The sequence below is a fragment of the Morchella importuna genome, assembly GCF_003444635.1.
Source record: "Morchella importuna strain M04M26 chromosome Unknown Morimp01GS020, whole genome shotgun sequence".
NCBI lineage: Eukaryota > Fungi > Ascomycota > Pezizomycetes > Pezizales > Morchellaceae > Morchella > Morchella importuna.
The window spans coordinates 694,748-718,238 of NW_025763417.1; the positions used below are offsets into that span (position 1 = coordinate 694,748).

Here is a 23,491-nt window from a genome sequence, read left to right on the forward strand (position 1 = left end):
TTTTATACGTCAGCATGGTTGTGCTCACCTCGCCAATACCGCTTACCTAATATTTCCGAGTCAAGTTTTACTTAACAAGAGGCATTCTGGCACTTGAGTATATTCGAGAAGAATACACTTCAATTGCATCATGATCTTCTACTTGAGTTCTTGGAGCGAGAATTTAGAGAATACTCGATCTACTCTACAATATGTAACTCCTCTAATCATTACTATCGAGTCAATATATATTTGCCTACAAGTGAATTTCATTTACATGGACATACATGTACCCATATAATCGATTGCACAAGCTCTACGAGCTACCCATACTTAGCAAGTGGGTAGATAGACCTATATGTACTCTCCTCCTCCGATGCGCAATGTGAGGTATGGTAGCAAGGTGTTTCAGGGACCAGCTTAAGCCTATGGTTGGACCTCGGCCGCGCATTAAGTATATAATTAATTAGATAATTTCCGCTAGCGGTCTGGCACCGTAAAGAGTGCAGATGACTGGAATTGAAGAAAGGATCCGTACTGGTATTGCATAAGGACATGTATTTACAATTCGAGTTTCTAGCTCCTTGCCGAATCTATGGTATTGCACTGTACAATGCGGTATCCACGATGCCGCATTCCAGACTTCAGTGAAGCTTTGTCGGCATGCCTTCATTGCGCCCCTGGCATGGGGATCCTTGGCACTTCCTTACCCATGGCGGCCGCGCAGCACGCTACCTGAGGAGCCGCTCGCCAATTTCCCTGGCACTGAAGGTTGATGTATGTAGGGCCCCTGGACGAGACCGTTTTGCAACCACCTCTTCTTTTCATAGATCTGGTGGCATCTCAAGGGGCGGTAGTTATGTATTGTAGTCCAGCTTACGTGGGAGCCCGCAGAGCTCCATTTCCTGACGAGGTACCTAATGTCCATTTCATGACGCTGTTCTAACGGGCATCGCATCTAAGACGGATGAGATCTATCTCTCTGAATCGTGGAAGAGAAACCCCGTGCATGCATATCGACTTCCTGAGCGGGCCAACCACCAGTTTCCGATCCGCGTTGCAACGTTGGTCCCTCATCCGCCCTGTTAGAGAGCGCGACAAGCCCCTGTTTCGTGCTGCCCAAAGAGTGGTGTCAGCTTTGTGGATCTCGACGCGCCTAACTCTGGGGGAACTGTTTTGAGTAACGCATCGAACCAGTCCCACCATAGACAAGTTAAACCTGGCCATGCACTATTTACCACCACCTCCCCCCTGGTCCCCTTTTCTCTCACAAAGATCCTGTCAACCTTCGTTTTATGGTGGTCTTTCTCTTTTGTGTTCTTCACTTACATATCGCTCTTTCCCCAAATTCCTTGTCGTTCCTTGTACCAATACACCCACCATATCCCGCTTATTGAACTCGGGAAAACTTAATTTTTTTTTTTTTTTTCACTTTTTTTTTTTCCCTTATTACCTACAAGCAAAACTTCGCATATGCCTATTGAGTACTGCTATCTGCAATACTCTTCTGGTGTCTAATCTATTTTCTCTTTGTTTAGTGTGGTGTTGCATCTTTGGCATAGTATCGGCAATCACCTCTTTGGTTTCTATTCCGTATCAACTTCCTAGGGAAGGTGTAATCCTTTCATAAGCTTCGGGATACTTTCTTTTCTAAATCAATTTCTTTTCTCCAATTCCAAACTAAAACTTTCACGATCATTTGGGCAACTGGATTTGCTCTTTTTAGACCTCCATTTTCAGATCCTCAATGCGGTTATCATCAGCCCTTCTTCTCTCAGTGGCTACGATTGTGTTCGCCTTCCAACCTGTTACAGAATCAGACGAGATCGTACCATCAGATAATTCACAATGGAAGCCATTATCTGGGCCAGAGACGAAAAGAAGTGCCCCTCCTGCAATGCATAGCTTACAGTTGAGGCGGCAACCCGATGTTGTAAGTTTGCTCTCTTTCTTTTTATCTAGCTTTTTAATGAGTGTTGTATCCGATTCGAGGTTTTGTTACTGACAAGATTATGTAGGATAACGGCCTTCATCCTGAGATTAGAAGCATACAAGCCGCGAATAGGGTGACGGAAAAGTTTAGACGAAGGGGACTTGAGGGACCGAGTGTGGATGGGGAAGAGGTCATCTGGCAACTAGAGCAGTCTCTAGAACGACGAGGGCTTTTATCGAAACGACAGGGTTCAGGAATAGTTGTCACAGAGAGTGGCCGGGCTACAGCTACGGGTGGAATAATACCTGCGGAAACACCAAGAACGCCTGACTCCATGGGTGTTGGTCAAGATGGAACCGACGTGTGTGAGTTTTCTTTACGCCGTTTTAGGGGGGAATATCATTATTAATAACCGAAGTATGAAAACAGCCTATTTTTCGGAAGTGATGTTTGGTTCTGAAAACAAAACCTTTATCTTGGTAATTGATACCGGAAGCTCTGATACTTGGATTCCCTCTAGCAAATGCACATCGGAAGCATGTAAAATACATTCCACTTTCGGACCAGAGGACTCAGGCACGTTGAAGACCACCCAAAAGACTTTCGACATCAAATATGGTAGTGGTGACGTTATGGGCACCGTTGTTACCGACTCAGTCAAGTTTGCCGGTTTTGAATTATCGCTTTCATTTGGTCTTGCGTCGGAGGTCTCAGAAGACTTTGTTAATTTCCCTATTGATGGTATTCTAGGCCTTGGGTTTAGTGATGGGAGTCAACAGAAAGTTCCTACAATCATGGACGAGTTGGTGGATAAAGGGTTAATTAAGTCGAAGTTGTTTGGGATTGCGTTGAGTAGGCATGGAGACGAAGTGAATGATGGTGTCATTAACTTCGGAGGTATAGACTCTGGGCTGTTTGAGGGTGATTTGACATTCACACCATCTGTCTCGGACCAGGGATTATGGGAGCTGAAGTTGGATGACGTGAGTGTTGATGGAAATACGCTAGGACTTACTGGGAAGACTGCAATTATCGATACGGGTACCTCCTTGGTAATAATTTTCGTCCCCAAAACTTCTCAATTCATATCTAATCGAAACTGTTCTTATATTATAGCTTCTTGTTCCGCCTCAAGATGCCCTGAGCATCCACTCTATAATCCCAGGGGCGGTGGTTAGCGGAGAAACATTTGCGATTCCTTGCGACACAGATGCCACCATAGAATTTACCTTCAGTGGAGTTACATACAAGGTCAAACCTATTGACTATGTTGGGAAAGAGGTAGATCTCGATAACATGTGCCTCTCTTTAATCATATCACGTCAAATTCTTGGAAAGGACACCTGGATTCTGGGGGACGTATTTCTCAAGAATGTTTATTCTGTGTTTGACCTGCAAAATAATCGGATTGGCTTTGCACCGAGACAAAAACTAGACGATAGCTCCGCGGAAACGTCCACAGCAACTGGCAGCACGTCCCTCGAAAGTGCCCCAGCACCAACTTCAGGATCGTCCTCGAATTCCAACGCGTCTCCGGGTGATGCCACTCCGTTTGGATCAAGTGCACCGCAATTTACGCCTCAATCTTTTTTCATATTTTTAGCACTACCTTGCATATTAGCCCTAACGGCTGTATTTTTGTGATTTCTCCTTTTTTGTTCTTGTACTCAGTTGTGAGAGGATTAACCCATAGTTCCTACCTTATTGGCACAGCTTCTGAGGTTATTTTACTAAATATATCATTTCTTTTGTCTGTTGATATACCAGGCGTGAGGGGAAATTCGGGCATATGGGTTCCCATTTTTTATTATTATTTTTTCTTGTTTCGTTAAATTTGAATCATATGGGTGGTTTGATTTCTTCCTTGGTATGCGGAATATTTAGAAGGCTCCGTAGTGATTCGAGGGGTGGTTTCAGGGCGGTTTTAGGGACAATTTAGTTTAGTGTCAATAGTAAAATATATGTTAAGCGATATTTATCGAGTGATTCTTGGTGGAAAGAGGACAGCAGTTGACTAAGCGCAACATCCCTGTAGCTGCTGCAGAGGCCACGGAACGACGTCCCTTTAGACTTTTGAACCCCCTCCAAAGCATCACCGTTGTTTCTCAATATCGAATATTCCCCGCCCCACTAAATCAACCACTATATCTCAATTCTTTCATCCTTTGAGTACCTTGAATATTTTCCGATGGTACAGCTCCTGCCTTGTTTCTAGGCCCGCCTTGAATGTAATTCTAACTGGGCGCCCATGCTTCATAGGTTGTGCTCGCAGCTTCAATCTGCACCCGAGGGGGCAAGCCCGTGCTTTCGCGCCAATTCCGCGAGTGAGACTATCCTGCAGTTTGAAGAGATTTCTGAGATGATGAAGCTGATCTGGGATGATAGGATGCCTCGCTCTCGTATCGAAGGTCTCCTCGCATCATTCCCGAAACTCACTGATACAGGCACTCAGCACACTACCATAGAGACGGAGAATGTTCGCTATGTCTATCAGCTTCTTGTGGGTTCAACCAAACGTCCATAACACCAAATTTACGTCTAACACAGTTTCTAGGACGAGCTTTACCTTGTCCTCATAACCAATAAACAGTCCAATATTCTGCAGGACATCGACTCACTGCATCTGTTCGCCCAGGTCGTGTCCTCGATCTGCAAATCACTTGATGAACGAGAGATACTGAAGAACTCATTTGAGCTTCTGAGCGCATTCGATGAGGTTGTCTCATTGGGCTATAGGGAGAATTTGGGTCTACAGCAGATAAAGACCTTCTTAGAGATGGAGAGCCACGAAGAGAGGATCCAGGAGATCATTGCCAGGGTGTGTTACCTTATTTGGGGAGTCCTAAACAGTGGATGTAGGGTGTGGGGAACAGAAAAATACTGATTGAGAACCTATGTAGAACAAAGAGTTTGAAGCTACCGAGGAGCGGAAACGCAAGGCTAAACAGCTCGATCTCCAACGGAAGGAGATGTCTCGTAATGCTTCTGGAATTGGTTCTGGAGGAATGGGTTCATCTGGTCGTTCTTCAACCCCGCGCGCCTCGCAATTTCCAACTTACAACCCCCCCTCAAAGTCTACAACGGATTCTTACGACTCATACGAGGCTGAGAAGAAAAAGACGTTTTCGTCAGCACCCAAGGGCAAGGGTATGCAGCTTGGACGCAAGTCAAAAACGACCGATATGTTCGAGCGTGTCCGCGGGGATCTTGGTACCGATGCCGAAGAGCGCGCGCCTCTGGTCTCGTCGACACCAGCCCAAGAAGTTGTATCCCCATCAAGGGCCAGCTTTTCGGGCGATCGAAAGGCAGTTCAGATCATCATTTCAGAGCAGATATCCGCCTCTCTCAACCGTGAAGGTGGCGCCAAGAGCTTTGAGGTCAAAGGTGACCTGCAGCTTCGGATTATGGACCCCGCACTCTCCAAGGTGAAACTCAGTGTCACAGCCGAACATGCGGACGCTCAGTTCCGCACCCACCCCAAAGTTGACAAAGGCTTGTTCTCGTCACAGTCCATCATCCAGCTTAAGGATCAAGGGCAGGGCTTCCCGGTGAATCAACAGATTGGCGTTCTCCGTTGGCGTACTACAACCGGTGATGCACCTTTGGCTTTTACTATATGGGTTAACCAAGGTCCTAGTGCTGGTAAATACAATGTCACGGTGGAATATGAGCTCGCTGGAGAGGACACGCTTCGTGATGTTATCGTCAATATTCCTTTCCGCCGTGATGAACCAACTGTGACTACTATGGACGAGGTCTACGAAGTTTCGGGTGATAGTTTAGATTGGACAATTCCATCTATCAGCGAGGATAATTCTACCGGAAGTTTTGAGTTCGAGGCGGAAGCAGATGAGGATAACGAGTTTTTCCCGATGACCGTCAAGTTTAGAAAGGAGAGCCCAATTGTGCCTGTTGATGTAAGTGCTCAAACAGTGATTAGTCAACCAATTGAATGGTTTAGGGGGGTAAATATCGATGAATGGCTACTGACAAATTATAGGTTCACGAAGTTACATTGACAGAGATGAGCGAGAGTCTGGACTTTTCCAAGGACGTAAAAGTCGTTGCTGAAAATTACGTTATTTCTTAGACGGGTAGTTTTAGACGATATTGAATGGATGTTATACTTTTACTGTTTTTATATTAGCTCTTTACTAAACTATCCCAGGTCAGAGGGTGGTCCTTTTTTCTTTCTTTTTTTTTGCCAAATAATGTTTCATGATTGCTTCTCATGGTCGTTTGATGCGTCTTATGTTCGCCGTAGATTTGAGAAGGCTCCTTTTGTCGTGGCTAGAAAAATAGTTATCGTTGTCACATGAAGTTGCCCTTTCACATCATTTTGGCATTGGAGCTTTGATGTGTAAAGCTTTATTTAAGACACCGGTCTTAGACTGAGAGTCGAGGGAGTAGAAAATCAATAAAATCCACATCGATGTACTACTCCAACTAGGACCTGCACGCCGTATATAAAGTAAGCTACATGTATGGCTATTGTCACCTCTGTTCTTCGTGTGTGTCGCTTTCTAATTAGCGGCATATTCGGTACCAATTGTAAGCCCACTAGAGTGAGGAATTTCCGCATTTGATCTATTAAAAACTTACAGCAACGGATCAACGATATCCCAAACTAAGTAAATACACATGAAATTTATTTTTGTCCAATTATACAATTACTCCTTGTCAGCGCCTGAAAATCCTAAGAAAACCTCTCATATCATTAGATATCCGATATAATAATCAGATTTGTTTCCTCCTTTTACGCCCATCGGCTCTGGGCTTAACAATAACCTGTTCTTCTTCTTCGCTCGAAGTGTCTTGGTCAGCAACCAATGTGGCATTGTCGTCTTCATCCGCATCGACACTCGCCTCTTCGTCGTTCTCGTCCTCGTTATCCTCATCATCTTCCCACTCGCCCTCACCTTGCTCATCAACTACATTATCATCATCGCTATTGATCCCACCCCATTCCTCATCGACTTCCTCTTCATCGCCGGCCGTGGTACTTGCCACCTGCGAGCCCTCCATTTCATCGGCGCTGCGCTTTTTCCTCATTTCACCCAATCGGCCCTCTCTGCCTTTGAGCGCAATGACATTCTTGGCTTCCTCCTCTTCAGTCATCTCGGGGACAGGCGTAAACCAAGGAAGCTTCCCTCTCATAAAATCATTTAGTACAATTTTGGCGACACCATCCATATCCGCTTCGCCACCTTTCAGCAGTCTGCCCCCCTTCCGTGCCAGCATTTCACAGAATTCGGTTGCGTTTTTCCAGCCTTTGATCTCGTATGTTCTCTCGATATGTTGCTGCTTACACCTCTCTAAAACAGCAGGTATGTACTGTTCTGGATTCGAGACATTCTCGACACGGACAACACCTCTAAGAAGGATATCGGTTTCGGTGTCGGTGGCCGAGGGAGGAACAATACCCGGGCAATCGATCAGAAAGATACGACGCATCAGAGTAATGTACTGCCACACCTTGGTCTCGCCGGGAATGGGCGCCACCGTGCACACTTTTTTCTTGCGTAAGGTGTTGATAATGGAAGATTTACCTGTGTTGGGGTAACCAATCAGACCGACAGATATCTGTTTGCGATCTGAGTGTAGAGCAGAGAATTGACGTAGGAGTTGAATTAGAGATCCTTTCCCGAAAGAGTTGTTTATAGAAGCATGGAATGCTAGAGTGGGGTAATCTTTGGAAAGACGTCGAACCCACTTGGCCTGTTCATATGAACAATCAGCAGTGTTTCGCAAGAGGTTATCTGAAGAAGAAAAAATTGAAAATTTGGAGAGGAATGTGTGAATCATAACTAAGAGAACCAACACAAGGTTTTTCAGTGAAGAAAAATGTAGGAGCTCAACTCAAACGAAACATATCCCAATCCCTGGTGATTTGACCCAAAACGGGTAAATCGATATCAATCCTAGTCATAAAACATGATAAGGATGACGAGTAGGGATTGGGCTTTGATCTCCCAATGTTGTAACAGACATCTTCGACTGAAGGAAATGATCGATAACCAAAAGGAAATCTCTCACTCTCACGATGATGCCTTGACTTGAACGATGGGACCGGTGGTAATCCGGAAGGGAAGGGGCAATGTGACACTTCCGAGAGCTTTAGACATAAGGTGGGATAAACGTACCGCTACATTTGTAGGAACCAAATCACATTTATTTAGTACAAAGATGAGGTGCTTATGAGGCGCTTCTTCTTTGATATATTTCTCGATGCTTCGGCATCGAGTTCCCAAGGGATCTCGGGCATCAAGAACATGTATTACAACATCTGATGAATCGATGACCTTGATGCAGATTAGCCTCGATTCTTGCAAAGCTTTCTCTGCCAGCGCAATTGGGAACAAATACCTTGTAAAGCTCATTCCAAATTCTTTTACTTTGACCCTTTGAGAATATAGGCTCCTTGGCTTCTGTAATCCATCCAGATCCTGCTTCAGCGGCGTTTTCCTCACTGCTCTTACCAGACAATAGAAGTTTCATTTCGAGAGTTTCTTCATATTTTTTGTCTTTCACCTCACACTCGCCTACTAAATCCTCCAAAGTGGAAACTGCCAATTTAGGACGCTTCCGCTGTGCTTTTGGACCAAAGGTCTGTGCAAAGGGCTCTGTCTCGACGTGGATTTTCGCAGCGTGTTGCTTTGAAGTAGGATCCGCGAGAAGAGACATGGGAAGTTTATTCTGTTTCAAAAGAACTTGATACGGGTCATTCGCTTTTTGGGCCATTGCTTCTCGAAAAGAGGTAAGAGCGCCCTGCGAAATAACTCTTGTGTTGCCTACAACCGATTAACGTGTAAGTTTTCCAATTATTATTATTATTATTATTGAGAAGGGTTGTGGTTTCAATATAACGAGGAAGGAGGAATACATACCAAACCATTTCCTATTGGGCTCAATTCGGGCGGTTGGAATTTCTCGGGATTGGAAAGAGGCAGCTTTAAGAATATCTCCATTTTTATTTCGGATAGGTTTCCCCTCCTTGTACATATTCAATCGCCCAACCTTTTTGGCATCGCGGTAGAAATTCTCGCCCTTAACTTTGACATTGGCCATGCCATCGCTAGCAGTGTCCTTACGGCCACTGTGGACTAGTTAGCATTAGATAGAACAAATTGGGGGGATAAAAGGATGATAGAGGGGAATAGAAGGAAGGTTTACCGACGGGATGCCTCTTTCTTAAAATTTCCCATCTTTGATGAATGTGTAGGGGGAATGGAAAATATTTGTGTGAAAGGAGTGGGAGAAGGAAGAGAGACTTAAAACTTTTTTTTTTCCCTCGTCGATAGTGTGTGGGCTGCCAAGAACGTAACGCCTGTCCCCAGCCGATGAGGGGTCAAATAATCAGCGGAGCCCCAGTCCATTTTGAAACATCTCGAAATTCTTGACTTAACGTCAGATCGTATAAGTGAGCCCAAGGGTCACAAAATAAACAACCTAACAATGGCATCAGTTGCAGCTTCAATTCGAAGGGTTGTGACCACCACTGCTCGCCAGTCACCCTTACAAGTATGTCGGTCTGCAATTAAGATGCCTCTTGTCCCCCGGTCGTTTTCATCATACCAATCCCTATGGGCCGAAATGGACACCGGTAGTCAAGTAGGAATGAATGTGCAAGCTGGACAGAGAGTAGAAGTTTTAGACGGAGTTGCTCACCGTGAGCCACCTGAGGGGGATCTGGACAATATCGCTGAGAAGGAATGGGAGTTTGACGATTTCAGCTCCATGGCACATGCGGAACTTGAGAGGCATAGGGAGGCAAGACAATATGCCAGAATAGCGGCGTATGAAATGCCACGACTATCCGGTAAACTCAATATTTATAAAATTAGATCTCACAATTAATCTCACTAATATTTTGGTGCAGAGCTTGTCAGGCCGTTCGTCCCCCCCAACGAAAAGGAAATTCTCCGTTTTCGCTACACTACTTATATGGGCGAAAAACATCCAGCTCAGTCCAAAGTAGTTTGCGAATTTGCCACATCAGATCTTCCCCTCACACAGGTCGAGAGGAATAAGTTGATTAAGCTTGCGGGGGTCAGATATAACCCTGACACGGATATCGTTCGCATGTCGAGCGAGATGTTTCAGCACCAGGCGCAGAATAAGAGGTATCTTAGTGATTTGGTAGACTCCCTTGTTGCGGAAGCAAAGGTACGTGCATATAAACAATTGTGTAATCTCTTCTGAGAGACGGAAAGCTAATGCTGGCCATGGCCATGTCTCTGTAGGATTCGACAGAAACATTTGAGGATATACCATTCGACTTTCGACATCATGAAGCAAAGAAAGCCCCCCCTAAGCCGAAATTTCCGAAGGAGTGGAGGTTGAGTCCTAAGAGACGGGCACAGCTAGAGGAGGAGAGAGCAAACCTTGAAAACATGTTTGAGCAATAGCTGTCTTGTACATATGGCTTACTTTCCGAGCAACTGTATCATAACCTGTACAAACTTAGATGAAAAACATTACGGGTTCACCAAAATAGGTGTCTATAATATTGTCTAAGCGGTTTAATAAAAGCATAAATGGACCTTCTCTCCGAGGAACTTAACAATCATGATTGTATTGTCTATTTTACAATGTAATATACCCAAACAAACTTTTCCTTTAACGCTTGACCCAGGTGGGCATCTTACGGGCCTTAAGATGACCGGGCTTCTTCCTCTCAACGCCCCTGGGGTCGCGAGTCACGCAGCCAGCTGAACGCACACAAAAGTCAGTGAGCCACGCTCACAATGAATAAAATCCAAACAAGAGACGCCAGAAGTAATTTGAAATCGGTGGGAGAAATAATTGGTGGATTGGGAGGAAACAAACCTCTCCGCAAAGCCGGTTTGAGAGCCGGCTCATGGACTAGCAAAGCCTTAGCAAGTCCCAAGGTCAAGGCCTCAGCCTGTCCAGTTGTTCCTCCACCCTCCAATACAGCCCAGACGTTGTATTTGTCCATTCTGGACGTTGAGAGGAGTGGCCAGAGTGCACTCTCACGATCGTGTAGCCTCGGGAATACGTCCATTATTGGTTTTCCATTGATCATAACTTCACCATTTCCCTCGACCACATACACTCTTGCAACTGATGTTTTCCTCCTTCCACAGCCATATGCCCTCCCAAGCCCATCGACAGTCCTTGGCCTTGGAATGTTCAAGTGTTCGTTGGCCACATGCTTGTATGGCTCCAGCGCCTCTTTCGTCTCTTGTGGTAACAACGAAGGTTCGATACGGTTGAGACGATTAAGAATCCTGCTGACTCTGTTGTACCGTGAAGGTTTGACGTAGCCACCGATCATGTCACGGTACTCGACAAGGGTTTTCCATTTGACCTGCGGGGCCTGATCACCAGGAACTGTGGGGAGGGTTTCGTGCTTTCTGAGCAATTCTTCGAGCGCAAGAATGTTATCACAGTACTCAGGGTTTGCATTGTAATACGATGCAGAGGCAGGTATCAAGCGAGTCCGGAGTGCGATGCTTTCTTCTAGTTGAGAGGTCTTTTGAGTGGTTGAAAAGGCCCGTGACTGCTGGAGGAGCGTCACTGTCCCTCTTGAGCGAAATTGAGGGTTGGAACTGATGAGGCCATCTGCAACTCGGTAGCAGCACCGGATCGTCTTAGAGCTGGCCGCTGCCATGGTGGTTTGCGGTCGTGGTTGTGAAGTTACAAGGCTGATTTCGCGATATTTAAATTCCTCAATCCCCGCGGATATTTTTGAGATATAGAGTATGCACTAAGGTTTAGGGTTTCTATTGACAACAACTAAACTAAAGCACTTCAGCGCTGTCGCGATAAGAACCAATCAATTGCAGCACGGATGGTGCATATACATTACCGATACATTGCAGATGTATCTTGACACGGCTGACAGTTTTATTGGATTTTACGATGCTATGGATGATTAGATGGGTTTTAGATGCGCGAGTTAGCAAGAAATCTAAAGCCGATCCCATGCCCTAAAACCTGCAACGCCCAATGCAACCAGTCCCACATCCATTGAAGCGATCAGGATCGCACAACACGCGCATATCAAAGCCATCTACAGAAGAAATATCAAGCCCAAACGCCCTGGTGAACCGACCGAACAGTTCAGGGCCGACTATCAGTATTCAACTACTCTAGGTGAGACTTCCTGGACACGGTGAGATTCGCCCTGAACACATGCATGTCTACATGTAGGTATTATTCTTACATGTACACCCGTGTCAAGATAGTTCCCAGAGTCCCCCACTATGGCAACGGGACTCTCACGACTAAATTTACCACAATCAGAGTAAACTTTTATACAAGATTGAGTAGGATAGCTAGAGAGAGTGTGTAGATTAAGGATATGCCAAAATTCTTTCACACTACAGCGATAGGTGATAAGTGATGGAACGCCCTGAGAGCACAAACACCAAATATTGGTGGCATTTTACCAAAACAGGTATCACTGTGTTCCATCACTTATTACCTACCGCTGTACTTTGACCCCGTTGCTATTTGGGGGGCTCCGGGAATTACTTAGACACGGGTGTATTATTGTTATATCATTTCTTGATATGGAGAGAGGCCCAACTCACCGCATCACTCTGCACCTCGCTCGTAGCATCTTAGAGTTCCGGTAGCCTCCTGTATCAGTCAGGTGCACGGTATTTGAGAGTGACGATCAGCCCGGGTATTAGACGCTGGATTAATGCTGTAAATATAATACGTGTAGTAAATCAACTTAGTTTATTTGCTCTCAATATTACGAGAGCAAACCACGTGTGGTAATATATCTTTCTAAAATGTGTTGGGAGAGTTAATTGTCCTGCGTTTGTAGTGTTGTAGATCCCGAGTGATACCTCATGATGTAAGCACCAATACAGGTGGTATTATTGGCGATCGAAGACATATTTCTTACTAGCTATCAACTTCTGGACCCTGTAAGGCCGCACACCGTTCCAATCACCAGAAGCATCTCCCCCCGCCCGCGGAGGGGGAAGAACTTCGTACATATTAAATACCATCCATAATCTTTACTCGATCTATCTTTGAAAGCTTGGCCCCATTAATTCTAACTTGCTTAATAAAACACCTACTCTAGTAGCCGTGGAAACGCATCAATTTTGACGTTTCCCATACAAAAAGTTGCGAGATACACATTATTTGATGCAATAACCGACCTATTCTGTGTTAAAGGCATTCCTGTCCCATTACCGACACTTAACCAACACCTTTACTGACGACTTTACTGACCGTTTCCGTCGTTTCCTGCTTTCCACCGGAAAATCAATGTTTTCCAATGAAGCCCCCCCTCTAGATCGCGAGATAGTTGAGTACTGAAACAAAATATTTCGGTGGGGTCATCAAATGGTATCTGACATCAATGGGCTTGTAACAGTTGGGGAATACAATTTCATTTTGGTGGATCCATTGTTTGGCATATACATGCAGGCAATTCTTGCTTAATGCTCCTGGTATAATAGTAGGATGCTCGGTGATGATTCGTTTCATTGCCGATGGCCTTCGTCAATCATGTGAAGCATCACCGGTGGCCAAAACTTATCCCCCCATGTGTATACGCTCAAAATGTGTGACAGAAGCGTGAAAGGTAAAGGCATCAGTAAAGTCGTCTGTAAAGTCGTCTGCAAAATCGTCTGATTTCCCTTAAAACGACCAAAATATTGACATTACCCATGTAAATCCAAGCTCGAAAAACGACTTTACCGACGACTTTACTGAATATTATTTAATGTTTTCAGGTACACATTTCCACGGCTCCTAGAGCTAACATCATGACATTGGCCATCAAAGGGGATGGATAAAAATTGCCCTACTCTCACAAAACGATACGCGCTTTGTGTTTTTACCTATGCCTCCAGCCCCTGAACATTCATTCACGACTAGAGGTTTCCTGTTTGTTACCAACCGTAATCATTTCATGATGCACCATCTCATTCAAACCAGGTTAGTGAATAGAATAAAGCCTTACGTTTCTCTTTTTCATGCTACTCTGGCCTGGAACCTTTTTGCCCCCGAAAGTACTTTCCCGGGCGGAGTAAACAAAACAATCATTTCATTGAAGGGCTGTTCCGCCATACCCCAGTACACCTTTAATTTTCTATGTAGGAAGCCTGGGTGCAGGGCCAATCATCACCCGCCATTTGCGAAATTTCTTTTCGTCCTGACCTTTTATACATCAGGAGAATTAGGAGAATGGAATTATGAGACACTGAAAATACGAGGTCGAACATTTCAGCAAGCTGTATATAACAATGACCTACACTATTTGGCTAGCATCTACTGTCAAAGACAACAGGGACAAATGCTACCCCTTCTAATATAGGTAAGTCTCTGCAACCCAGCGAATCGCCATTGGCAAACTTCCAACTTTCTATCTCTAGCCAAACCGCATCGGCATTAACCCCCCCCAGTGCCCTTCTCATGTCGTCCCTCTCGATCAAATTCTTCGCACCAACTGTTTCGCACATTTCGTCCACAACCTCATCGCTTACAGGAACATTCGCCGCAACACTAATCAAGAGCCTACAAAAGGCATCCCACTTCTTGAAATGTGGGCTATAAACCCCTAGGCTTCCACTCTTGATTCTTCTCTCTTTCTCCAATTCTTTGTAGGCCTTTATGTAGCCCCTCTTGATACTAGGCCATGATTCGTTTATCCGGGACGTCATAAATCCACCGCAGCATTCGGTAAGTTGGGAGACGGCGTCCGCTGCGGCGACTACAACATGTGATTCGTCCTCAAAGAGGCGATTTATTACGACAGGCCAAATGTCATTGACCAGTGGCAGAAATTCGTCTTCATTACCAGCAAGGAGGGGCGATGCGGTGGTGACGAGGCGGAGAAGTTTCGTTCGCAAGACTGGAGAATCGTGGGTAAGGTAATGTTGACTGAGACGTGTGATCCGTTGGACCAATTCGTACGATTTTGTCGGCTTGCTGACCTGATCATCTGGCCGGCTACTTTCGTTTTCGTCGTCATCAGAGAGCTCCTTCAATTTTTGATTATCCTTCCCACTTCCCCACGGCTCTCTCGGAAACGGCCCCTGCGCACTCCCATCTGCTTCAGCTTCCTCTAGAGGCTCCAACCTAGGCCTTTCTTTATCTGCATCGTGCCTCAAGGTTGCCAGCATCTCTTCTCTAGTCAATAAATGCCTTCCTTTTACCTTTCTCCCCACTCCCCTATCCACTTCACCTACATAAGTGATCGCTGAAAACTCTCCTGCTTTCGCGCTCTCTTCAACAATGTCCCCGAGCACCCCAAATAACGCTTCGCAAAGTCCTTCATACCCATGGAATGAATCTAGAGCAGAAAATATGCTAACCACCATATCATCTAGATATGGCACTAAGTTGGCTCCCGCGAGCTTGACCATCATCCCGAGTACGACCGGAGTTTGTGGTGATAGGTCGAACGTGTTTAGCTTTAGTGCAACCGCATTAACCATATAATCGACATTATCGAGAAGCATGTCTTTAGCGGATGGGTATGCACAAAAGTGCGCGATATTGTTGAGGGCTACTATTGCGTGGGTTTGAACCTCGCGGGAGGATGCACCAAGAAGATGGATAACAGGATAGAGAGCGTCAACCAAATCTCCACGAAACGATTCCTTCTGGGCTTGAGCGATGAGGGATAAGGACTCCAGGGATAGACATTGCAACATTGAATCCAATGAACCAGGTTTATCTTCAGTTGCAGCTTCTGTCGCATCACCTAAAACTGAAAGGGAAACCGAGAATAATTCATCTGTTGCTCGTTGCTGAAGGCCTGAGGGTGACGTGATCTCTAGGTCGAAAAATTCATCAACTTCTGCTGAAGCCTCCAGTGATCCTCTAAGTAGTTGTACTGCGATCCATAGCGATGTAGCTCTCGTTCCGGCAGGGGTTCCGCCTCGGGAACTTTCTCGTATGTGCCTCTGCGCGAGTGTCAGAGCAGTCTCAGAGGAGCCACCCAGCAAAGCCAGCAGTCTCTTCATACTGGTCACTGTGCCCATTTGACTACGATGCCCAAGCACAACGTCTGGGAAGCGAGCAACCTTTCCACCGCCGATATGATCCTTATTCACGAGTAGTAGTTCCAAAGATATCCGTTTGTCGTCGATGGGTTGCAATGTGATTTCCGTTCTAGTACTGGAGGGGTTGGCGCCAATAAGGCTATTTCGAATATTATCTGCTAGCATGTCCTGTAACAAATCGGTCTCTAACCCCATATCTGCTAATAGCTTGAAGGATGCCGAAAGTCGTGTGATCAATCTTGTTTTTGCGTCTTCGTCGTTACCGCCCATGACCCTCGGGAGCGCGACAATCCAACCATGTAAACTGGCTTGAATAGCTTCTTTGATATTATGATTTAATGCTGCTGAGATATGGAGTGTGCTCTCTGCGAGTCTAGCAAAATCTTGATCATCTTCATCGCCAGAAAATACAATCATTGACTCGACTAGAGGTGCGTTGGCATCAACCAAGGAATTTCTGCAAGACTCGAGAAGGTCCCGACATAGCTCAAAAACAGCCTTTCGCACCTCGAGCTTCGGGTGTGTACGCAAATGCAACACGTTTTCCAGGGCTGTCTTAGTGTTCAATGATGTCGCTTTCAACCAGGCCGTTGTTCTATGGACTTTGAGATCATCATTCTTTTTCGGTGTTTCTACTAGCCCTTCTGTTATTGACTGTACTTCAGATTCATCCGACGGAAGCCCCGAAGTTTGCTTGTCTCCCAGAACTCGGCAGATGATCCTCGTGAGTAATTTCACTGTACCCCCGAGAGCTTGATAAGGCCTCTTAGTTGTCTTCCCTAGTCCTATGACCTTGACCAGACCAGAAACTAGGCCAGGATAAAAACTAGCAATAATGTCGTCTTCATCCACAGAGCGAAATAACAATGCTGCGATAGCATCTAACGCTGTAATCTGTAGATCGATCGACGATGTGCTTTCAAATAACACCCCCAAGACCGTTGTTACCGTATGTCCAACAGAAGGCAGATATTGCACATCTGCTAAAGCGCCTTTTCTGGTTCTCCCTAAGCTTTCAAACAGTGCAAGTAAACATCTCATACCAGCCAAGTTTGTCTCTTCACTCCGTTTCTTCACCTCTGTCCCTACCCCAGGCATAGCACCGCCAATAACAAATGTAATGAGAACTAGAAACTGTTTTGCAAGTTCAGTTTCTATGTTTAAACGCCAACAGGTTCGTATCAACACCTCTAGACACTGTAGTCCAAGCTCCAGGGCTCGGTCGTTGAGCGTCTGATGCTGACGGAAAACATGAGATAGCGGGAAGAAAACATATTCCCCAAGGGAATTATTGATAACATTTGGATCTAGGCCTGAAACAGATTGGAGGTTTGAGTAGAGGTTTGCTAAAGCTAAGGTTAATGCTTGAGCATTTGGGCGCGAGGTCAAAATGTTGTGGCTGACGGCAATGCAAGAAGGTTTGAGCTACAGTGTTGAGACGTTAACTAATTACATATATCTATTTGGGCTAGAGCAGAATATTGCATACCTGCTGGAAAGCTTTTCGCCGCAGCGTTTCGATATCTTCGCTGATAGTGGCACTAGAGTTGTCCATGGCTACTACCTAGCAAACGGAATGAGTAGTCAAGGATGGAGGTTTGAGTTAACACGGCAGGGTAACACAGACCCACGTATGTGAATCATAGGATATCACTCGACCTAATTAAGGCCAATTACAAGCACTCACCAAATATTAAACCTCACTCTTACCCATAAGTTCACTATGTACCTTCGATTGTTGGGTATTACATCACGCAGCCAAGAAATAATTGTGTGCGTGGATTAAACGCTACACTTGGTACATATAGGGATCTAAAACTCTCTCAGCAGGGAATGAGAGTAATAATTTAGCGGCGAGTGAGAAACATGCACATTTGGATTAGGGTCCCGTGACAAACTCAGAGCTGGAGTTATAAACTGCGTCATAAACTCGGGCTGTCATAAACTGCTGTTTTTAACTAAAAACTGTCATAAACTCAGACTCAATTTTCTATTTTTAACCACTCAAATTACCCTAACCCACCCCTAAATTCCAATTTTTGCCCTAGCCCACTCCCAAAATGGCTGTTGAGTTTGACAATGACACCCAGGTTTTCGACAGCCAGTTTTTAACCAGTTTAAAACTGTCTGTCATCCACTCAGTTTAAAACTCCCGAGTTTGTGACGGGGCCCTAATTTGGATGTACCTATTTACATGTAGGCGCGGGTCCTTTGTGAATCATGTACATGTAGGCACACGTGCATCTCCTCTGGACTTTGAATGCGCTGGTAAAGTCGTGTTCTCTAGCTCGTTGATATGAGGTGAAACTACCTTATAACGTATGCTGCCGGGGGAAAAAAATAGGAACAGATGTTACAATTTCATTTAGGTATTCATTTCACATAAAATAACAAGCCTAACACCTGAAGGAAATATGCACGAAGGTGCGCAATGCTTTTGCCGATCCAATCCCCGCCCTCAAATTTATTTATTTTGTTAACAAAGAGAAAAAAAAAATCAAAAACGCTCCTCAAACCCTCCAAACGCTTAATCGGTGTTGATGATCTTCTTGAAAGTCTCGGACTTTCCTGGCCTCTCTGTTGAAGCCTCGACCTTGACACTTCCAAGCTTCTCAGCAGCAAAAGCCTTTGCGTAAGGGTTGAGCCTAAGAAGAACCTGCTTGTTCTTAAGAGGGTTCTTCTTGAGCACACCAGCCTTTCCACCCTTCTTCTGTCTAGCACCACCCTTAGCAGGCCTGACAACAGCCTGGACTTCAGCAGAGTTGATGAGACGGCCGATGTCAGAGTTGGTGACAACGTTCGAGGGAAGAAGGTAGTTCTTCTTGAGAGCCGAAGGTGTGGTGGTGGTTCCGTAGATAGTGTCAAGGGCCTTGAATGCAGACTCGGTCCAGATAACGAAACGACCGAGATGACCACCAGGGGCAAGTTGGAGGAGGTTGAGGGCTGTTACGGGGGCAGTCTCGACACCAGGAATGTTGCGGAAAGCCTTGACGACACCAGAAGCGCTCTCATCGGCTGGGTTGACAATGAGAAGAGGGCCACGGCGCTGCCTGTGACGGCGGCCCCTAAGCTTTCCCTTTCCAGCGCGAAGCTTCTTGGACTTGCTGACCTTGACGACATCAGTGTAGGCACCGACGGACTTCAAGAGGGCGACAGCAGCACGGGTCTTCTCCATGGAACTGAATGCGGAATCGGCAACGACGAGCGGGAGTTCAGGAACGCCAGAGACGCGGTGGCCACGGGCCTGGACAAGAGGAGCGACAGAGGATGCAGCGAGGGCAGAGGCAGTAGCGAAACGCCTTTGTCCTTGGTTGACCTTTACGTGCCACTTACGCCAGACCTTGGTAGGGGCGAACATACGACCGGAACGACACTGGTTACCGAAGGCTGCCTGACCAGCACGGTGGGTACCACCACCAGAGACACGAGGGATACGGGCAACAGCACGACCTAAGGTTTATTAGCTTCAAGTAGAGAAAATTATATATCTGGCGAAGTGCCGAGAGTTGTAAAGTCTCCAATTCGACCGCTCTGCTCTATTTCCAGCTCCAATTCTATAAGAAAGAAATGACCCACCAGTTCCCCAAGACTCAGCAGAGGTTTGATGTCCAGCCTTCTCACTCACAGCATACGGCTGCCTCTTGTTCTTAGCCATTCCGGTGTGGACCTGCTGGACGATATCCGGTCGGATGGGGGACTTGAAAACAGCCGGGAGAGTAGCGGTGGTTCCGCAAGCGGCACCATCGGCGCCATGAATGGAGACGGTCGGACGAGTCGTCTAAAGAAAGGTTTATCGTTAGCTTTCCCAATAATCCATTTCGTCCCCGCAAATCCAACGAATTTCGTAAAAAACATTATTTTTTGACTTTGTAAGGAATTCCTTCAAAATGAGGATTGAAATATCGGAACAAAAATAAGCGTAGGTGACTCACCATTGTGTCGTTTCTTATTGATCTTTGGCGTTGTTAGTGATGGGTTTCCGTCGATAAATCTGCTTGGGCGGGAATACAGATTGCTACATTGCCGGGGTTTGCCTACTCAGTGTGTTGATGGGACTGTTTAGGGTTTGCCCTATCTTGGCGACGATAAGTACATCTTCCACCATGGCGAATGAAGTAGAGAATGCTATTCATATATGTACCTCTTATAACCCATATGATAGATACATGTACATGTACACAGTATGGCACCATAAATATCTGTTTTTTCCTTTGAATCCCATATACCGTACAGTCCCTTCTAGAAACATTACAGGCTACATGTAGTCTGGTTAGATATGTGCCAAGACTATAGTAGAACTCAATTCAATTCATGACTTATCTAGAAATCGGACAGATTGGGTTATCGTACCTCTAAAGGTGATTGTCTACTTGGCGGATCGTTGGGATAATCAGGATAGCGTAGATTATTTTTGATAATTTAAAAATCGATATTCTATCAGATTATTGGATTGTCCGAATGGGTTCTCAGTTTCCAAGGTAATCCAGACAACAACAGTTTCGCTCACAGCTGTAAGATTTTAGAGTTTTGTGGCATACACATGTATGTAGGGCTAATATTATTTGCACTGGTGTCCTGTAACTAAGTACTGTACCTACATGTATTCAGATAAGAAGTAGAGACGACGGATGTATGGCCATATAAATGATTTTCTATGATATATCCCTTGGGCTTCATGTGAGACATACTGCATGGTTCCCCGACTTACTCACTACATGATATGTATAATACGGTGGCTAAGTGACTTTGCATCTGTGAAATTGGTCTTCCTCAATGGTGAAGTCACTATGCCGAGCGCTCCTCAGTAGTCGAGGAATCTGCATGTCTCACCAGCCCAAGGGATACTCAATACATGCATGTACCCAATTGTTGTCTGATTTCCACTCTATGTACAGCTGCTGTAGTTTTGAAAGCTGTTGGAATTTAATACTTACAATAGTTGAAGTCTATAGATATCTGGTTCCAAGCAAACCTAATTTGTCAAATCAACCTGGTATTAGAAATCGTCAGGGTCTCTAGACCGGTACTGTTTATGAAAACGAATGCGAGTACGACACTGCAGGGTAAGTCAATGTTCCAAGTTGTACTCTACGTATATAGATATACATGTATGTACATTGTATGTAGATTACCACGGTGGTTTAACCTAAATTATATCTTTGTTCAACCTGAGTAACCGTGTTTAAACAGGGAGAGCATTCATTCCGGACTCCAAAGCCCAGAAATCACGACAGATGGCTCGTAGTTATCCGATTATGATCTGACTTGAGTTTATAATTTAAAAGTCAACATTCGATGGGATATTCCGCAAAGAACAAAGGAGGCATAGAATTAGGGGTTTGAATAATTGGATCATGAATAAGCATGTTTTCAGGAACAGGAAGTGTCGTGATCTCTTGTGATGGGACGCCGCGTCGGATGTTCTATCGAAGAGATAGATCGCCAGAGCTAGCCAGAGAAACATTGGCAGGGTTTTTGTTGGCCACTGCCTAACGCGGATCTGAGCGGGAATTGCAGTTTCCGAGTCAACCCAAAGTGGCACCACCTTCCCCCCTTCCAGAATCACCCTTTTGGGAGGCTCCTTTCCCCTTGCAGTTGCCACAACCAATCAACAGAGACCAGGGTCCCCGGCAGGTTACACTCCACACAGTTGTTGGGTAGGGAGTAGTGGCTGCTAAAAGGCACCATCTTCCGTCGTTTTTCCCTTTCACTCTTGTTCCTATCGTCGCTATCAAGTGCTCAGGTGTCCTGTTTGAATTCTCATCATTCAATCCTGAGGACTCTACCATCGATTCTTTCAGACGGCAGTCATGTTTGTTTACCTTTCAGCAGTTTTTCTTATCAATAGTTCTCTCACTAACCAACGCCCCTTTTGCTCCTAGGTCGAACTTTACAACGATAATGCCCGATGGAGGCAACTACTGGCAAACTTATGAGAAGATCGGAGAGTATAATGTGCACCTGAATACATTTGAACGTCTATGGGCCGCATGTTAGTATCTCCCGCCGATACTGGTATTCTGAAACTTATTTGCTGAATCTTACGTACAGGGTATCAATTTATGGGCAACGATGTTCTCGCGACTGGTATCATGTCGTTCGTTCTTCACGAAGTGATCTACTTTGGACGATCTCTTCCCTGGATCATTATCGACGCAATTCCCTACTTCCGTAAATACAAAATTCAACAGGTTGGACCCAATGGCTACTTTTCAACGAAACATTGAACCTAATAATCTTGTTTAGACAAAAATTCCCACTGCGGAAGAGCAATGGCGATGCGCAAAGCTAGTTCTCCTCTCTCACTTTACTGTTGAGCTTCCACAGATATGGCTTTTCCACCCCATGTGCAAATACTTCGGTATGGATACCGGGGTTCCCTTCCCTTCATGGACTAAAATGGCCTTCCAAATTGCCATCTTCTTCATCATGGAGGATACATGGCATTACTGGTCCCACCGCGCGTTCCATTGGGGACCACTCTACAAACATGTCCACAAGATCCACCACACCTACGCTGCTCCATTTGGTCTTGCCGCCGAATACGCATCGCCTATCGAAGTCTTGTTCCTCGGTATTGGAACAGTCGGTTCCCCTATTTTGTGGTGTATGATCTTTAAGGATCTCCACATTCTCACTGTTTACATCTGGATCACCCTACGTTTGTTCCAGGCCATCGATGCTCACTCCGGATACGAGTTCCCATGGAGTTTGCACCATTTTATTCCTTTCTGGGCTGGTGCCGAACATCACGATGTGCATCATGAGCGTTTCATTGGCAACTATTCCAGTTCTTTCAGGTGGTGGGACTATGTTCTTGATACCGAGGCTGGACCTGAGGCAGCCAAGCAGCGCAGGGAACGCAAGCTGGCCAAGGAGGCAGCCAAGGCGAGGAAGGCCCAGTAAATCGTTGCGATGGGTGGATGTTTCTAGAATTTGTAGCCGTGATGGTGGGAGTGCAATAATGTAAATGATGGGTACTTACGTGGAATTGTTGGGATCTGTACAGGCTTGTTCAGGTCACACAGGGGCGAGGTTCATGCGTAGAACAGGGTTAATAATGGTACACTACAGCCTTGGATATAATACTTGTGATTAATTGGGTTCTTTCATTGTATTTTCTTAGATTTCTATGGTTAAACGGTGTTCTGATTTTTAATGAGCTCTTTGCTCTCGTTTTAAATGGCATTGCGAGTTTACTTAGCCTACCAGGTCAATGTGGATATGAACATGCTGTGTACGGCTCATAGGTTCATGTGGTTTAGTTGCCGCATCCAACTGGTTGAGTGATTTGCGCTCCAGAAGCGATACCGGATACATGTATCTTAAAATTATGCGTACCCTACTCTTTATTGTATGTTGATGATATATATAATTATTGGCACATCCGGGATTATTTATGGACGCAAATGTAAGCACCAGTACGGTAACATGTAAGCTGTATTATAGTTATGATGTCCGTCGCAAACATAGGAACGTCTGTGGCACTGGTATCTCAACTCAACTCGGGCCGAGATAAGAGGGTCCGAGATTCAGACTCTCAGACGGCAAGCCGCGTTGTTACACTCTGCATCTAACT

At 45.4% G+C, this 23,491-nt stretch overlaps 9 protein-coding genes across 9 annotated transcripts; 4 read left to right on the forward strand and 5 right to left on the reverse strand.

Annotated features, from left to right (window-relative positions):
* Positions 1-1,726: 1,726 nt before the first annotated feature.
* LAJ45_06817 (uncharacterized protein) lies at positions 1,727-3,556 on the forward strand (the record flags this gene model as incomplete). The annotated part of the gene is made up of 4 exons (XM_046116378.1): positions 1,727-1,912; positions 1,998-2,277; positions 2,342-2,964; positions 3,029-3,556. The coding sequence occupies 4 exons, from the start codon at positions 1,727-1,729 to the stop codon at positions 3,554-3,556; spliced, it is 1,617 nt and encodes a 538-aa protein (XP_045970581.1).
* Positions 3,557-4,100: 544 nt separating this feature from the next.
* Positions 4,101-6,002, forward strand: LAJ45_06818 (uncharacterized protein; the record flags this gene model as incomplete). The annotated part of the gene is made up of 6 exons (XM_046116379.1): positions 4,101-4,103; positions 4,172-4,236; positions 4,298-4,412; positions 4,467-4,730; positions 4,813-5,829; positions 5,913-6,002. 6 exons carry the CDS (start codon positions 4,101-4,103, stop codon positions 6,000-6,002), a joined length of 1,554 nt encoding a protein of 517 aa, XP_045970582.1.
* Positions 6,003-6,649: 647 nt separating this feature from the next.
* Positions 6,650-9,117, reverse strand: LAJ45_06819 (uncharacterized protein; the record flags this gene model as incomplete). The annotated part of the gene is made up of 6 exons (XM_046116380.1): positions 6,650-7,630; positions 8,056-8,214; positions 8,279-8,337; positions 8,392-8,703; positions 8,800-9,008; positions 9,086-9,117. 6 exons carry the CDS (start codon positions 9,115-9,117, stop codon positions 6,650-6,652), a joined length of 1,752 nt encoding a protein of 583 aa, XP_045970583.1.
* A 250-nt stretch (positions 9,118-9,367) lies between these two features.
* Positions 9,368-10,320, forward strand: LAJ45_06820 (uncharacterized protein; the record flags this gene model as incomplete). The annotated part of the gene is made up of 3 exons (XM_046116381.1): positions 9,368-9,731; positions 9,792-10,078; positions 10,156-10,320. 3 exons carry the CDS (start codon positions 9,368-9,370, stop codon positions 10,318-10,320), a joined length of 816 nt encoding a protein of 271 aa, XP_045970584.1.
* A 211-nt stretch (positions 10,321-10,531) lies between these two features.
* Positions 10,532-11,546, reverse strand: LAJ45_06821 (uncharacterized protein; the record flags this gene model as incomplete). The annotated part of the gene is made up of 2 exons (XM_046116382.1): positions 10,532-10,623; positions 10,742-11,546. The coding sequence occupies 2 exons, from the start codon at positions 11,544-11,546 to the stop codon at positions 10,532-10,534; spliced, it is 897 nt and encodes a 298-aa protein (XP_045970585.1).
* A 26-nt stretch (positions 11,547-11,572) lies between these two features.
* Positions 11,573-11,862, reverse strand: LAJ45_06822 (uncharacterized protein; the record flags this gene model as incomplete). The annotated part of the gene is made up of 2 exons (XM_046116383.1): positions 11,573-11,671; positions 11,740-11,862. 2 exons carry the CDS (start codon positions 11,860-11,862, stop codon positions 11,573-11,575), a joined length of 222 nt encoding a protein of 73 aa, XP_045970586.1.
* A 2,304-nt stretch (positions 11,863-14,166) lies between these two features.
* Positions 14,167-17,467, reverse strand: LAJ45_06823 (uncharacterized protein; the record flags this gene model as incomplete). The annotated part of the gene is made up of 2 exons (XM_046116384.1): positions 14,167-17,337; positions 17,402-17,467. 2 exons carry the CDS (start codon positions 17,465-17,467, stop codon positions 14,167-14,169), a joined length of 3,237 nt encoding a protein of 1,078 aa, XP_045970587.1.
* A 972-nt stretch (positions 17,468-18,439) lies between these two features.
* Positions 18,440-19,847, reverse strand: LAJ45_06824 (uncharacterized protein; the record flags this gene model as incomplete). Its single annotated transcript, XM_046116385.1, has 3 exons — positions 18,440-19,362; positions 19,489-19,690; positions 19,845-19,847. The coding sequence occupies 3 exons, from the start codon at positions 19,845-19,847 to the stop codon at positions 18,440-18,442; spliced, it is 1,128 nt and encodes a 375-aa protein (XP_045970588.1).
* A 1,360-nt stretch (positions 19,848-21,207) lies between these two features.
* Positions 21,208-22,818, forward strand: LAJ45_06825 (uncharacterized protein; the record flags this gene model as incomplete). Its single annotated transcript, XM_046116386.1, has 5 exons — positions 21,208-21,249; positions 21,714-21,724; positions 21,795-21,904; positions 21,964-22,103; positions 22,159-22,818. The coding sequence occupies 5 exons, from the start codon at positions 21,208-21,210 to the stop codon at positions 22,816-22,818; spliced, it is 963 nt and encodes a 320-aa protein (XP_045970589.1).
* Positions 22,819-23,491: the final 673 nt, after the last annotated feature.